The 15,996-nt window shown below is 50.6% G+C and overlaps 2 protein-coding genes across 3 annotated transcripts; both read right to left on the minus strand.

Annotated features, from left to right (window-relative positions):
• Nucleotides 1-1,279: 1,279 nt before the first annotated feature.
• Nucleotides 1,280-7,756, minus strand: CUNH1orf116 (chromosome unknown C1orf116 homolog). 2 transcript variants are annotated; one of them, XM_057400713.1, is made up of 5 exons: nucleotides 7,382-7,756; nucleotides 7,000-7,071; nucleotides 4,408-4,525; nucleotides 2,834-3,011; nucleotides 1,280-2,690 (listed from the first exon to the last, which is right to left on the minus strand). In XM_057400713.1, exons 3-5 carry the CDS (start codon nucleotides 4,492-4,494, stop codon nucleotides 1,513-1,515), a joined length of 1,443 nt encoding a protein of 480 aa, XP_057256696.1. In that variant the 5' UTR covers nucleotides 4,495-4,525; nucleotides 7,000-7,071; nucleotides 7,382-7,756; the 3' UTR covers nucleotides 1,280-1,512. The 2 variants fall into 2 exon arrangements, with proteins under 2 accessions (XP_057256696.1, XP_057256695.1); XM_057400712.1 differs by lacking the exon at nucleotides 7,382-7,756 and having other exon boundaries at nucleotides 7,000-7,285.
• Nucleotides 7,757-10,979: 3,223 nt separating this feature from the next.
• On the minus strand, nucleotides 10,980-15,962 carry YOD1 (YOD1 deubiquitinase). Its single transcript, XM_057400726.1, has 2 exons — nucleotides 15,715-15,962; nucleotides 10,980-15,112 (listed from the first exon to the last, which is right to left on the minus strand). Exons 1-2 carry the CDS (start codon nucleotides 15,920-15,922, stop codon nucleotides 14,406-14,408), a joined length of 915 nt encoding a protein of 304 aa, XP_057256709.1. The 5' UTR covers nucleotides 15,923-15,962; the 3' UTR covers nucleotides 10,980-14,405.
• Nucleotides 15,963-15,996: the final 34 nt, after the last annotated feature.

The raw sequence follows: 15,996 nt of genomic DNA on the forward strand, positions 1-15,996 counted from the left end.
GGTTTTGGGCAGACCCTAACCCATGCAGCCTCCGGTTTCCTCCCTGAGGCACAGGTTTGTGTTGCTGCTGGCCAGCCCAGAACTAGTTTAGTTAATTGCTGAACTACAGACAAGCATTTCCCTGCTGCTATGAGGTGTAGCTCATCAGACATCATTCTCTCATTCCTTGGATTCTTTACATGGCTCAGTGCTATGCCCGCCGCTTGTGCACACCTTTGTTGTGTGAAATGATACAGCTTTTGCAGAAGGATGCCCTCCCCTCCTTTCCATGCAAACCAAAGCTCCTGATGCCTGTTTGGAGAGGAATCAGAAGCCCTGCTCTGGGTTTTGTCAGCAGGAGCCTGTTTAGTATTCACAACACTCTCTTGGAAAGCTGCTTGTACTGCAGGGTCAGTGATGGAAATGATTTAGTGCTGTAGAAGACTTTGTATTTACTTGCTGCACTGGAAGCACTTGCACAAAATCTCATCTCGTGTGGGTCCTGGGTTGCAAGAGGCCCAAGTATTTGGTTCAGACTCATTTGCAAAGCCCAGCTGTGTGAGGCACCCCCACTCCTCAAGTCAAGACATACTGAAGGTTTAAACTCATTGCTTAGCTTTACCAGAGCTTTGACTGCAACATCCCTCTGTATTACAAAGCCTTTTTGGATCATATACAAGTTTATTACAGAAATAAACCACCTTTGTCATAAAAGGTGTGTAGCATGAACACTGACAGCATCAGCTGGGTCTGAGTGACGCGAGAAGAGTTTGAAAGGGGCTGATGTGGTGCCGTTTCAGCCTTGCATCTCTCCTTTGGGGCAGCACTCCTGGGTCTGCCACCAACACAACCTGTTGTTTGTTCATTGTCACTCCACAATGAAGATGGATGTTTGTGTCTAAGTGCTGTATCCAGGGTGTCAGGGATGGATGTGGGCGTAGCCTCGCAGTGGGTGTGCAACCAGCCAGGCCCTGAGGAGCACTTGTGCATGGGGAGCATCACTGCGTCCCCTCCATTGCCCGTGGGTCTGATGGTTTTGTACATGGCAGTGGTGGCTTTTGGGAGGCACTTGTATGGGGCAGGTGAGTGCTCAGGCCTCAAAGGCTTTGATAAAGTTAATAAAAGACCACAAAATCCTAAAGGAGCAGCAGAGTCCAGTACTTCTTCCCAGAGAGGCTTTATCCACAGGTAATGCCTTTTAAAATGAGCCAAACCCCTAATTCCATGGCTTCCCTGTTCCAGTGAATCCCCAAGTGCATTAAAGACTTTGTAGGAAAATACACCCCATCCGCACGCTGAGCGATGCCTCACATAAATAGCTCCTATACATTTGCTATATACAAAACGTGATGTGCACGTGGTGGTGCTTCATTTGGTGATGCTCCAAATACCTCTCGTGGTACCTCCCCCAAGACGCTGAGGAGAGAGGTCACAGCAGAACATGGTTATGGGTGTGCTGCCTGAGGACAGGCAGTGAAAGCACTTGGATATGGGGGGACAGCCGCTTGCCCAGCAGCCCCACTGCCCACGGAGCTATTCCTTCAGCAGCCCAAGCTTCTTCAGCGCCTCTCGCCGGTTCTCATCCGTGGCACCCTTGGGGGAAATCTTGACGCTGACAGAGGAGCGGGGTGGCCTGGGGAAGCTCTGCAGCGGGTGCGATCGCCGCTTGCTGCTCTTCTCCTGCTCCGCCTGCCCCGGCTCTTTCAGACCAGCAAAGTCCTTCCCCGTCCCAAGGGACACCGGCCTGGGGCGGCTGCTCCTGAGGAAGCTGGGGGCGAGCCGCTCGATGAAGGACATCTTGCCCAAGGAGCTGCTGGTCTTGACGCTCTGCTCCTTGGCGCTGGCCATGTAGCTGCTCAGCCCTACCCCGGAGCGCTCCAAGGTGTTGGATTTGAAGGTTATCTGCCGGACACCCGGCACCGACCTCTCCGCTGCCCCATCGCCTGCTTCGGGCTCCGCAGGGGTGAGGAATGGCACCTCCTTCGGGTGGGGATGTGCCGTAGGGTGAAGGTGGGCGCTGGGCTCCCTCCTGTCCTGCGACAGTCCAAGCTTCTCCAATGCCTCCCGCCGGGCTTTCTCCCTCTCCTTGGGGTCGAGGTGCCCTGAATTCACCTTCTCAGCAGTGGCGTCGCTGCCCAAGGATGGAGGCGATGCTTTCACCTTCTGGCTGGGCTCTGCGGCCAGCGCCACTGGGCTGGTTTTGCTGGTTTTCAGGATGATATTTGGTGGCAGTTTTCGTGGTTTGGGGGCTGTGGGAGGCCCGCGCTTGGTATCAGGGTCCTGAGGGGCCTCTTCCAATGTGGATTTCTCGGGCTGGCCCCAGGACATCCAAGTCTTGGTCTCCTTGGCTGTTTCCCTCTTGTCATCTGAGCGATTGCTGCGTGACCACTCATGGCTCCCCAGCTCATCCTGGAAGGGATCTGGAGGTTGGATAAGCAAAGATTCCAGGGATTTCATCTGGCTCCTTCTGCTGGGTTGGTCAAGCCTGTCCTTGGCCATCTCCTGCGGGGATTTCTCTCCTGGCACTGGGTCCTCCACTCTGTGGACAGTCACTTTGCTGTCAGAGGCTCTGTTTGCTACAGTGGTGATCCTTGGAAGACTGGAATAGCCTGAGCTTGGAACCACTGCTGGAGCTGACCTTGGGAAGGCAGAGGGGTTTTTACCATTCTGTTCAGCTGCGTGCTGCAGGAGGGGAGCCCCATTTTCCAGATCTAGGCAAAGAGAGAGATGAAGTCATGCACCCCATGGACACCTCATTTGCAAAACACACTCCTTCCTGCCTCCTAAGCCAGAACAGCCATAGCAGAGCACTTGGCTTTGCAAACCAGGGCTGGACCATGGGTTTCCAGCTTACCCCGGGTGATGGAGTTTCTCTTAGGCCGGGTCCCGGGCAGCTTGGAGGGCTCCGTGTAGTCAGTTTCGTTGGTAGAGACCCCGCTGTCTGCTTCTGCATCCAGGGAGCCAATAGTTTCTTCTAAGAACATCAGACATTCTTTCTCTTCTACAGATAAGTAGTCATAACTGTTATCGCTCTGAAAAAGAGGGAAAAAAGGCAGCAGAGGGAGGAGAAAGAAGTTAGGAGATGTGTGACAGCTCTTGGCCAGTGGCTATTCAGAAATTGGTGTTTACAGCTACACAAAACTAGACAAATGGCTCTAAAAAAAGCCTAAGGTATATACTTAAGGCCATTTTTATATTGAAATGAGCATCAGGAGATGGGTTATTCTTAACTTGGAAACTTGGTCTTTACCTTTTAGTCTTTTACCTTGGAATATAAGCAGATGGGTACCATGGGTGGTCTGTTGGTGTGGGTACTGATGAGCAGTGATTTATCTCAGAAGCTTGCCTAAACATCATAAATACCAAAGACTTATCTGTGGGTGGTGGTCCCTCTCCTTGTTCTCCCAGCAAGATCTTTACTTTTTGTTGTATTTCAAGTACCAGGAGATGTGATTGCTGTGGAAGCACCAAGTTACAAGGTGCTAGAAGCAATATACCATTAAAAAAGAGGGGCAGGAAAGGATGGGGTGTGCATCAAATCAAGCAGGGAGGAGAAATTGTCCGAGGTGGAGTTGTTTTGCAGAGACAGACACTTATCCAAGTCTTTGACCAGGCAATATTGCAACCAGTTTTTCCATCCCTAATACATCCCAGAGGGTTTGGTTCTGGTTTGCAATCTATCAAATAGAAAACCTGTTTAGGACTGAGCATTGCACTTGCACGTATCAATTATGCTCCAAGTCAGACAGGATGTAATTAGTCCATCAATCTTGGATTCGGTGTTGGGAGACAAACAAGCTTTAATGGACAGATAGTGAAAAATGACACATCTACACCCATGGCCCGAACTCATCTCTGCCTTAACTAAGGAATTAATCTCATGTCGGCCAGGAGGACTGCTCACTGTCTTGTCCAGGTGAAGTCACCCCTGTTGGAGCCAGTCTGACCCACTTACCCAACTGGTCTAATCTCTCCCTGGGGAGCTCACCCAGCGCCAGCACTATCTGCACCGGCATCTTCAGGCAGCAAGGGAGCATCGGGGCTCTGGGTATCATTCCCCAGAGGAGGCCTTGCAGCAGTGAAGGCTCCTGATTGCTGCCATAGATGGGGCAGGGCTGGAAATCTGGGAGTGCTTTGGAGCAGGAATTCACTTGGTCTTTGTGCTGCCCTCAGCATGGTACCCGAGTGCTTCCAGGGTACCCGAGCATGCCTCAGGGTACCCGAGTGCTTCCAGAGCACTCATGGGGAGCAGTTCTGAGCAGAGAACAGGAACAGGGTGCCCAGAGAAGCTGCGGCTGCCCCATCCCTGGCAGTGTTCAAGGCCAGGTTGGACACAGGGGCTTGGAGCAAGCTGCTCCAGTGGAAGGGGTCCCTGCCTGTGGCAGGGGTTGGAGCCATGTCCAGACTGGGCACAACAGGGGTACTTACATGCTGTGAGTGGTTGGAGGCCGTGCTGACCATGCTGTCGCAGCTGCCAGAGTTGCAGCCAGCCATTCCCAGCTCCTTCCTAGGCATATCCCAGGCTGCCCGGGGGGCAACGTCCTGGCTGAAGCAGAAGAGAGGCATTAACCTGCAAGGTCCCGTACCCCAAGACGATGCAAGCAGGCAGGCTGTGGAACTAATGAGGCTGTAAGCTCTGGACTGTTTATCCACAGCCATCCCATGCTGGTGGTTATCTTGGAGATGTGGGTAAGGTAGTTCCTGAGTGAAGGAAAAAGCTGTAAGCCCAGCTCAGCCTCGGTGATGGGATCAGTGATCCCATCCCAATGCAAGCCCCAGCCCAGCTCCAACTCATAGGATCTCTTCCCCCCAAACCTCTGATCACGCTGACCCGAAACGCTGCTGTTCATCTGCAGCCTTGTTCTGCTGGGAGCTTCCTCTTGGCAAAGAGCTTCCTCCTGCCACCCTTCCTCTGGGGCTGCAGGGGTGTGGTGGCCATGGGGAGCTGCCCCCATTCCTTTGGGGCACGCCTGGGTGTGTTTGGGCACGTGCCTGGCATAGCTTGCGGGGAGCAGGGCAGCACCGGGTCTCCAGCATCCCCCTTTGCTCATGGCAATGCACCGCTGCCACTCTTCTGGATTCAGCCTGCACCCCCAAACTAGTGGGACCCAAATGGGGTACTAATTGCCTGACAAACAACCTGCCACTGGGATTGCTAGCAGTGAGATCTGCCTGGGGCATGGTCCTGGAGGCAGAGGGGACAGTTATATGCTTGCAGGGTGCATGGCCTGCGGGGAGATGCTGAGTGCCCCACGAAAGGCATCATTACTTATGGGTGTAAAGCAGCGAGCTTCCGAAATGGACCAACACCACCTATTAGGTGTTTGGAGAGGCTTGGGCTGAGAACAGCAAAACAAACCCCCCCAAGAGCACACAGGGACCCATGCGAGAGGGTTTGCTTGTTGAGAGACAGAGGAGCTCTTTGTGCCGTGACCTGGCCATGGCACAGGAACATACTGCTGCTTTTTGTCTTGGAGCAGGGAATTAGATGGAGTGATAAGTGAGCCGAAGTGGCTGCTTGTTCAGAGGGTTAGAGCCTGAAAGAATTCCTTTGTAATTGGGATATGCCGCAAAAAATCAGATTTCAACAGGCACCCCCTGACAGATCTAATCCTTCCCCTGTTTCAGTCTCAGTTTAGGCATTATTTACTGCTTAAATGACACCGCAGTAAGTGGTGCCTTTCAAACAGCAATACCCTGGATTCCATTGAATTCAGATAACTTTATAGCCAGAGCTTTTAGCTGTCAGGAAGCAGGGACACAAGGTGAGCTTGAGGGGTTTTTAGGCTTCCGCAAGACATGTGGATTTACCGTGACCCAGAACATTTCCAGTCTGAAATGTGAATCTGCTTCTAAGCAGCAAGAGGCTCCTGCTGCCTCATTGCAATGCTCCTCATTGCCTCCCACTTCCCTGCTGCACCCGTTCGAGAGCACAGAAAAAGCCTGGCCCTGCTCTGCTCGGGGGTCCCTCCAGGTCCTGGCGCCCCAAGGATGCCCATCACCGTGTGGCCATTGGCAGAAGTAATCTGCTCCTGTTCAAACAGCATTTGCAGAAACCTAAAGCAGCTGCCAAGGTTTTGGGACCCTCCCCTGCATGGGGAGGCAAAGTTCAGGCTCATCGCGTGTTGGGGAGGATCTATGCAGAAAGCAGCTCATTTTCCTGCCCACCAGTTCTCTGATGTGATTATGGCTCTAACGCGGTCACCCAGCTTGGGAACAGTGCTGTAAAATCCCAGGGGTTATGAACCAGAAGGATTTTACAGTTCCTTTTGCTGAGTAACAGCAAAGAAACCCATGAGCATTTACATTAGAGTACACGGCACTTGAGAAGCTGTTTTCCTATCATGTCTATACCTCCTGCCACTAAAAATCCTGTTAGGAGAAGCTAACAGGGAGAGCTGCCGTAACTGTCCTTTACAAAGCTCTCTGAGCCCTCAGACATCAGAGGTGCTGGGTAGCAATTAATGCTAATTGCTTTATACGAAGAGGCTACTTTCTTTTACACCCAGTGCTACTAGGAGCCCTCTACCCCAGCTCTCCATCCCTGTTAAAGAAGCGGGGTGGTTTTGCTGTCTAAAGCAAACCCTAACCCCTACAGCAAAGGGCTTTGTCCTGTGCAGGTACCATCCTGGCTGCTCCTGCTTGGCAGCAGGATGGATCGCACCTCAGGGAGGAAGGAGGTGATGGCAGATCTGTTCAAACAAGTAAATCAAGTGCAGGTAGCAGTTGCCTGAGCTCTTTGCTGTCCTGAGCACGCACTTTCTCAGCCTCTCCGCTGGCAGCGCTGGGTCTCCCCCAGCTTTCCCCCTGCCACCGCCTTCAGAGCACCTCGTCCATCTTCACTGGGGACAGCCCCACCACGCTTTCACCTTCCCGAAGCACAGCACGTACATTACCCCACCAGCACCCACAGCCCTGTGCGCCCTGGGGCAGAGGCTCTCTCCCGCAGCCCATCAGCAGGAAAAGGACAGAAAGTGAAGGGCAAGAAAGAACAGACCATTAACGTTGCTCCTGTTTTACCAGCACGTCCGTCGCTCCGCGCTGCCCAAATCCTTGTCCTGACCGTGCCTATCCCAGCACTTCTTTGCTTTCCTGGGTTAACCAAACAGAGCCGGGTTACACATTAACCCTCCTGCGTGGAGATAAGGCTGTGCCGGCGCTCTGCAGGTACGTGCTCACGGGTGAGAGCCCCCAGCCCTTCACTCGCAGCCTGCTGCACTGGGGCAAGAGAGGTCCATCTTGCACCCATGCAGAGCACCTCTTCCTATTGCTCCAGGCAGCTGAGCCCCTAAAACCCCTTCCTGTCCTGCCCCAAGCAGCCCGGTCGCTGCGTGCCGGGCTCTGAGGCAGCACCCGGGAGGCTGCGGGCTGCTCAGCTCGGTACCACCCCGCTCTCACTCACTTCCCAGCTCCGGCTGCTGCCCTCTGATGTCCTCAGCACGGGTTTCGCTGGAGTCTCCTTAATCCGACATCCTGTTCTGCAGCATAGCTGCTCGCTGACACCCGGAGCAGCCCAAAGCAGCCCCGACCCAAGCACTTTTGTACGCAGTAATTAAACCCTGTGCTGGGCGTTTGCTCTGTGCGCTGCTCACCGCGTTACCCCACAACTGGTTTGTTCTCTGGGGTGGTTTTGTGCAGGAGATCCCTCAGCTCAGGGTAGGACCCGGCTCCTTCTCGGCTCTAAAGCCACAGCCTCTTGCTAGAACAGGTATGTACTCGTCTATCACCAAAGCTTTCCCAGGGACCAAAAGTTCACCGCCTGCTGCTGGATGCTGTGAGGAGGTTCTGAAGGCAGAAAGCTTCACCTCTAAGCTTCATCTGCGTGCTAGAGGAGGAGGTGCCCAGGTCCTCGCAGTTCTGAGGCTTACTCTTCAGGTACTGAGCTTGCAGCTCCCCTTTGCCCCTCCTGGTACCATTCCCTGCAGGCACTGAGCCCCCTCTGTGTGTTCATTCCCACCTCCTCTGCCTCTCTCCAGAGGAATCCTGGAATACCAGGCTGGAAGGGACCTTGAGGATCATCTGCTCCATCCTCTCTAGGCAAAGCGTGACCTAGACTAGATGTCCCAGCACCCTCTCCAGCCGAATCCTAACAGAGAGTGTCCAGTGTTTTGGAACCCACCACTTGCCTGGGGAGATTACTCCAGTGATTGATTGCTCTCATTGGGGAAAATGTTCCTCTTGTGCCCAGTTATTTCACCTGCAGCACCCAGTGCCGCGCTGGGTGATGCTGACCCCCAGGACCCGGGTGGTGCTGCAGAAGCACCTGAAGAACTGCAGGGGCTTGTTATTACCGTGATTTTGGGCTCTCCTATTGAAATCACAGCTTTTCTCTCTGACAAACAGTGCTTAGGCCATTGCCTCCACAAACACGCACAGCATAGACTTGTATGTGCTTTGCAACGTGAGTAACTCTGAATATCCAAGCAGTGACAGCCACTAAATTCATTGCAGTTTTCATGCCTCAATAATTTGGTTTTAACTTTTATATTGGCGTTTTGGCGGTTTTATTCTTAGAAAAAGGCTGTGTTGCAACGTGTTCCCTGCTGCACAGAACAGGGAAGTGGAAACAGAGCTAATTAAAGCCATGGTAGAAAGCAGAAGAGCCAGGAAGCACAGAGGTTCCCCCTGGCACTGCTGAGCCCCAGCTGTGTGCTGTTACGAAAGGGAACGTGTGCTGAGAAGCAAACCAAGGAGCCAGAGGGCTCGGGAGCTCCAGCCAGCCCTGATTCCCATGCCAGCCTGCAGCAGAGGGAGGGAATGGTGTGAATGTGATGGATTTGGAGCAGCAGTAGCAGCCCCAGCACTGCCTGAGCCTTGTGACAGACAGTGATTGCAGCGTCGAGCTAGGTTTAGTGCAAGAGCTTCTGAAGTGTTGCCTGGCGTGGTGCTGGGTGGTGAAGCAGGTTAAACAGAGGTGGATTCACACTGGTTTTGTTAAGTTCTGCTTAGTTCTGAGCTTTAAGGGAGGGAGTAAATCAGACCCCAAGGTGTTTTCTTACTGTGCATGCAAACAGTGTGAATGAGCAAAGGCAAGTGTGTCCCGAGAGCACTGTGCTGATAGCACAAGGCCTTAAATCTGTGCAGGAAACCAGGCAGAGCTTTCTGCCTGCAGGGCTTTGTGTAGGTCAGGAAGGTGTCATGATCCATTAAAGGAAGTCTTGAGCTTCTCTGAATCAGCTGCCCAGAAAGAACCTGTTCTTTTTCCACATTCCTCTTCCTCCAATGAATATAAATAGCTACAACCCCAAATAAAGTGTGATTTCAGATACACGGCATGAAGTCTATGTGAGTAGTCAAACAATGCAGAGAAAACTTCGCAATACAGTGAAGGGACTTTGGCATGTCAACAGACCCGTTGTGCCTCACCCTGTTCATAAACACGAGAGCACAAGTGGTTCAGTCCTGCCCCTGGTGGAAACTCATCACTGGTAACATACCTGTTAACATAAAGAGGTTCATCTGACTCTGTAGGACTGTTGGACACTTTCCTTGTTCCAAATTGTATGGACAGGATGGATGCTAACAATCAGTTATGGAAAATACTAGGTAGTTAATACCTGGTTTCACACAGCAGCTTAAAGAAATAATTAAGTCTTAATATAGCTGTGAAGTGAGCAAGGAACCCTATTTATTATCCCTATTTTACAGAAAAGAGGTAGAGAACTGAGGTGATCTGTTTCCATAGCTGGGTTAACATTCACTTAGCAGCAGAAATGAGGAGTCAGCTCTCAAGGTATAATAAAGCTCCCTAAAATTTCCCCAAAGGCTTTAATTAAAAGAAGACAGACAACTGCACTCTTGGCCATCCTGATTTTGTTCACTTCCCCATTGCATTCTTGTGTTCCAGAAAGCATTTTGGTGCTCAGAATGCTTGAGGTGAGACAACTTGCAGCCATTTTATTCTTCCTGGTCCAGAGCAGAGCAAAACCTGATGGCAGTTTTACAGCTGGATGCTTTGGATGATTTAAGATACAGGCAGACATGTAATTTGTAGGATGAAGAGTTGTCATTTGGAAACCAGCAAGCTGCAAACGTTTTGTTCCTCTTATTAAAGAGGTTCCCTGCCAGGGCTCTCCCATGGCAGGGTTTGTGTGGGGCTGGAGCCAGAGCTGCCCTCCAGTGCTGCGAGCAGTGAGATCTGCCAGAGGTGGCTGTGTCTTGGTCTGGTTTCTCTAACATACGGGTTTTGATGGTAAAGGCAGTCAGCTTCATTCTCCTGCTTCAAGAAGAGCAAATAGATAAGGCTGCTTTAGTGAAATATATATAAATGAATATATATATTTATATAGATAAATGAACCTGTGTTCTGCATTGATGGTGTAGTTTCACGGTGGCTTTGTGGCCCCAGGGTGGATTAGGGTTGTAGCGCTGTTATACTCCTGAACATGTCTCTAGAAAAGGGATGAGTACAGCAGATACTGTTCCCAAACTGGCCCAGTGGCCTCTGCTATGACTGTGCCCATGAAAAGCTGCAGGTTTAAGATATTCTGCTCTGTGTAAGATGTTCCTTTTCTCAGCCCTTTCCTTGGCAATTGCTCTTTTTTACATGAATTTACCCAGAACTGAGGAATTCAGTTTGTCCTTCAGAAAACTGCTGATTTACTCCCTAGGAAATTGCATCCATGAAGTGGGTAAGCATGCTACTGAACCCAAATGTTCCTGAAGTCTGGCTACTAAATGATTCAGCTTTAAACTGACAGAGGGGAGATTGAGATTGGACATTAGGAAGATGGGGAGGGTGCTGAGGCGCTGGCACAGGGTGCCCAGAGAAGCTGTGGCTGCCCCATCCCTGGCAGTGCTCAAGGCCAGGTTGGACACAGGGGCTTAGAGCAAGCTGCTCTGTGGAAGGTGTCCCTGCCTGTGGCAGGGGTTGGAGCTGGAGGAGCTTTAAGGTCCCTTCAACCCAACCCAGGCTGCACTGCAAAGGGGTGAAGACCTCAAAACCACCCTGGTGAACTGAGCCCGAACCTGAAATTCCAGAAGTGAGGCACAGACTGCACTGAGGATGTACACATGCATCGGTCACGTTTATTGGTGCAACACAACTTTTGCAATCCAGAGCACGTGTTTAAGGCAAGCTGTTACACCAACTGGTTGCACGGATGATACAGGTACCGGAACGCTGCGCCACAGGGTTACAATGGGAATGAAAGCTGTTAGAAGCATTTGCTCCCGCTTGCTTTACTGCAGTGGGAACATGCTGCCTCCACCAGTGAAAGCCCTTGCTCAGCATCTGCTCAGCACGTAAACTCAGACAAGCTTTTCAAGTGCTGTTACAACCACGAGTTGATGCGTATCTCTTGGTACAATACATGTTTGTGGAAGGCCACATGATTAGTGTGTGGGGCTCTCCTTTAATTAAAGAAGGAATTTAGTGCTGGTAAAACAGCCAGACTGGCACCAGGAAACGAGGACTCTTTATTTGAGGGATGTTCTAGAACTTGGTAAAACAATACCAATAATAATCCACCTTTTAGTAAGCACACCCCCAAAACAAACCTTCCCGTTTCCAGGGCTCATTTAGTTACTGAACCCTGTGTTGAAGTATTCAGCAAGGAATTTAATGCTCATTTTAAACTTGTATGGGATTGGGAATGACGGTAAGGACATAAGCCCACGTTTTGCAGGCCTTGGGTATGGGTGATGCTATTCCATGCCAGGACCCAAGCCCACGTCCCACCTCTAGGGTAAAACAGGTGTAACTAACATTCTGCTGTACAATTAGTAACAGATCAGTGTAAATATGTCAGTGGTGTGCTGAAGTTCATCCTATCAGCGGGCCGCTTTTGTGATGCTTCTGTAACTGTATTGTTAAGGGCAGGCAAAAATGCTGGTAAAAATGATACCAAAACCACCCCAAAGCTAACATTCCCAACACTTGAAACAGAGGGGGCTGTACTTCAAATGTACCTGTATCTTAGATAATGCAGACACTTTGGGAGAGTTTGAGAATCACATGAAGTTTTCTGACTCGCAGGCAGCACCACGGATCCCTGTTGTTTGAAATCCATCTGTCAGTGTCTAACAGCATCAGCTCTTACAAAGATGAACTCCAGCAGTGTCAGTGGACATTTTTTAAACCAAAGAGATTTTATTTTCTAGGCAACAAAAGAAAACATCCAAGCAGTGATATTGACACATCTCCCTCGAGTGGAACTGAGTCTCTGGGAGCCGATTTCCAATGCAAACATGACATAGCAAAGCTCAGCGCTCCGGATTAAATAACCCTCATCTTCAAAATACTGCAACTGAGAAACACCCCAAAGAAAAATCCTTTTCCATGCCTGCAGAAATCCATCCAGGACACAAAGCTCCCCAAAGCCAATATGCATTTGCAAACATGGCAGGCAATAAATATGTATCTTCCACTTCTGGTTCAAAGCCACCCCAGCCAGTCACCGGGAACACCTCTCTGAGGTAGGTTTTATGTCCATTTTACAGATGGCAATGGTGAGGCTCAGCTCCTTGTCCAAGGCGTCTCTCTGCTTCCATGGGAAAGCTGAGAATACAACTGAGGATTGACAGTCTCTTGGTCTCATTCCTAGACAGTATTTCATCTCAAGTAGTTATAACACAGTGTAATCTTCAAGTTCCTTTGAACTGTCAGGTATTTCCTTAGGTTTGTAAGCATCAGCTTCTAGAGAACTGGTTTTAATGTTGGGGGTTTGGTTTGGTTTGTTTTTTTCCTATGACAGACTAAAAGCCAAGTGAAGTTTAACACTGGAAACTAAGTCGCTTTCTATAGGAAACTCCCAACAGTGCTAACATGTATTTTAATACTGAATTAAAAAGACACCTGGTCCATAGTGATTCTGTCCTTTATACTTAATTATTCACGCCTCAATTCAGCAAAGCACTTCTGTAATTACGTTCCTTCCTTGATAAGACCCTCCTGTATTTCAAGGTCCAACTGGGAGCCTCTGCTGAGAACTTCAGTGAAACGTGCCTTCTACAAACACGGTTTTGCTGCACCAGCTTAGGTAACACTAGATCTTAAGTTCCACTTTGGTAAGTGGATTGATTTCTGCCTCAGTCTGAAGATGCAGGTTCTTGCTCCCCATTTGTAAAAGTGCAAGGAAGGTAACTCAAAACAGCAACAGAAAAAGAGCAGGTTAAGGATATTTTAAAAGTCATTAAAACAAGCATGTGTTGTAGGCATTTCATCAAGGAAAAACCAAAATCCCCTTCAGTAATATGCACCTTTACAGCACCTTTTAAAAGACCTCAACAGCACTTCCAGCTGCTGTGAGGCAAGATAGATTCAACCAATTTCAACTTCCCTGATCGTGAACAGTCCGAGAAGTAGGGCAGTCTTCATAGCTTATTTTGTTCTGGAAGTTAAACTGCACCCTTCATTATCAGGATTAAAGTCTTGCCACTGAACAGTCATCGGTGACAAATCAAACACGTTAAGGCAGAATGCAGACGAAGAAAATTCAAGCCTCCCTTCTGGGTTCTCTGTCCTTCTAAAAAAGGCAAAACTTTTTAGCAGGAAGGAGTGAGAACTATACCTTAAAGTGCTCATTTACAGTGTTTGGAATCTGGTACAGCTTAGTAACACTGTGGCCATGAGCTATACCCAAGTCTGCTTCAATGGATGTAACAAACTGAGTCACTTCCCTAACTACTCTATTTCCCTCTTGCCAGGATTTCAGATACTATTGTGAATAAGAGTCCAAACTATTTCAAGAAACATGCCTATGTTCTGATGCAGTGTAAACACCAGGGGGTTGATAGTTATTTTTCAAGCAACTAAAAACTACCTACAGAGGATTAGTAAGTTTATTCAACACTTAACCATCTACTTATTAATTTAAAGAAGGCTACCTTAAAGCTTAGAGGCCATTTCTTTCTCTAAAGCCATGACTTCACACACACAATACAGTCTACTTCTGATGGTAACATAGTATAGGGCAGCTTTGGAGATACTCTTTCCATCCCTAAGTGTGCACCAAATGAGCAGTTTCCCCTGCAAGAACTGCTTGCATGTGCAGAGTCTAATCCTTAGCATAAATAATGCTGATCTGAGTGTTTCCCAAACCCTTAATTTAATTACCCTGAACACATGATACAGAGAGATTAAGTCAGCAATTTAAAGGCTAGATTTTATGCTAGTGTTGAATGAGCCTGATTTAATACGTCTGCTCAGTTCACACACACAAAGACTATTTCAGGAATCAAGTTCTAGCTGCCAGTGTATACCACCTGCCAAAGTACTATAAATTAGCATGCGAGAAGATACCTACTTCAAATCCCTTGGGATAAATCCCTAGCCATAACAAACCTGTGCATCCTGGCCATCATTAAGTTAATTTGCTTTTCAAGCTCTGTGAACGGAATTGTAGGATTACATACAGCTTATCTGGGAATCCAGAATTTTATTCTGGACCGATGAGGTAGTCGATGTAACCGTCCTCATGCAGATGTCACACTTCCCCAAAGTTGGTGTGTCCGGTCTCCTTGGCGTGTTCTCTGGCTTCCACTTGTCCCGTGAGTCCCTTCTGGCACACCATGCACCGCAGCGTGAAGTGATTCACATCCGTGAACTGCCTCTTCCGCCTGGCTTCATCTGCCAACTCCAAAGCTTGTGCAAGGACAATATCATCACTGGTGGAGAAAATGGTCTGGGGAGGAACGTCCGAGTCTGGGATTTTACGCTCAAGTGGATCATAATGAATCCCATCATATATTAAAAGGACCCGCTTAGTGTAACCAGCATCTTCCCCAAAGCGGTCGATCCTGACTGTCTGTGTGTCCACCACACAGATTTCACACTGGTAAAACTTGGACAGAATGGACACTTCGATGGCTCCTCCCCACGTCTCTTCCCTCCGGATCCAGTCACAATACTCCCTGTTGGTTTTCCCTAGAACTGCCTCACAGTATGATTCCGGATCGCTTGCTACTATCTGGGCTATGAGGCTGCGCATCTCTGGAGCGCAGCCGGGGTCGTAGACGCCTCCTTCGACCACATAGTACACACTGGTGAAGAGACAGGAGTTATCTGCTGGCACAACCCTCCTGGCGAGCAGAGGCACAGCTTCCCTGACCGAGTTAGACATCGTTCTTTTTGCAACCACGGGTGAGTCAGTCTTGGCTTTGGACGCGTCCTCTTCAACGATCAGTGTATCACCTGTCAAACACAGGAGGAGGAGGAATTGAGGGAAATCACAGCACCACAGAACAGTTTGGGTTGGAAGGGAACTTAAAGCTCCTCCAGCTCCAACCCCTGCCACAGGCAGGGACACCTTTCACTACAGCAGCTTGCTCCAAGCCCCTGTGCCCAGCCAGGCCTTGAACACTTCTACTTGCAGACCGCATTTAAACGTGCTGCTGGTCCTAAACCAAAGCAACGCGGCTGCATTGTTATAATTGCGGCTTGTGCTCATTTCCCCCCTCAGCACCATATCCTGATGGGAAACCGCCTCTGCCAGACCAGCCGGTAACACCACAGCCCACGGACCAAGCACGCAGAGGAGGCTCCGCAGTACTCACCCACCGGGCCCCAGCCCTGCGGACCCTCGGCACGCGGGTAAAGCCACGACGGGCGCTGCCGGCGAGCAGGAAGCACCGCGAGCCGGGTGTTGACAGCTCCCGCCGGGGGGAGGAACCGGCCCGACAGCGGCCGATGAGGGGCGTGCTGGGCCGCAGCCTCTTTTCATTACGCTAATTACACCCCATGGAGCGCCGGTGTCCGCCCCCCCACACCCCACACCGCGCAGGCCCGGCCCTCACCCGAGTGGATGCCGAGCTCGCCGAGCCGCCGCTCGCCGTCACTGAGGTCCAGGCTCCGCGGCGGGAAGCCGAGCAGCAGCCGCTGTGCCGGGACGGGCACGCCGGTGAGGGCGGCCAGCGCGGCCTGCATGTCGCGGAGCCGGGAGTGCGCCGTGAGCCCGGGCAGCGGGTGGGAGCCGCTCCGGGCCTTGCACCGCAGCCGGAGCATCCTCGGCGGGGCCGCCCCGCGCCTCCTCCTCCTCCTCCTCCTCCTCACGGGCCGGCTTCCGTCCTGCCCGCTCT

This window comes from Pezoporus wallicus, unplaced genomic scaffold (genome assembly GCF_028554395.1).
Source record: "Pezoporus wallicus isolate ANWC-B61680 ecotype Strahan unplaced genomic scaffold, APGP_CSIRO_Pwel_v1 scaffold_7736, whole genome shotgun sequence".
Taxonomy (NCBI): domain Eukaryota; kingdom Metazoa; phylum Chordata; class Aves; order Psittaciformes; family Psittacidae; genus Pezoporus; species Pezoporus wallicus.

Excerpts from the sequence above, each read along its gene's own strand:
- CUNH1orf116 (XM_057400713.1), bottom strand. The coding sequence starts at position 4,494 with ATGCCTAGGAAGGAGCTGGGAATGGCTGGCTGCAACTCTGGCAGCTGC. Across the intron at positions 3,012-4,407 it reads CCTCCAACCACTCACAGCAT|AGCGATAACAGTTATGACTA; the intron begins GTAAGTACCCCT and ends CCTCTTTTTCAG. Across the intron at positions 2,691-2,833 it reads GAGAAACTCCATCACCCGGG|ATCTGGAAAATGGGGCTCCC; the intron begins GTAAGCTGGAAA and ends CTCTTTGCCTAG.
- YOD1 (XM_057400726.1), bottom strand. The coding sequence starts at position 15,922 with ATGCTCCGGCTGCGGTGCAAGGCCCGGAGCGGCTCCCACCCGCTGCCC. Across the intron at positions 15,113-15,714 it reads CGAGCTCGGCATCCACTCGG|GTGATACACTGATCGTTGAA; the intron begins GTGAGGGCCGGG and ends TGTGTTTGACAG.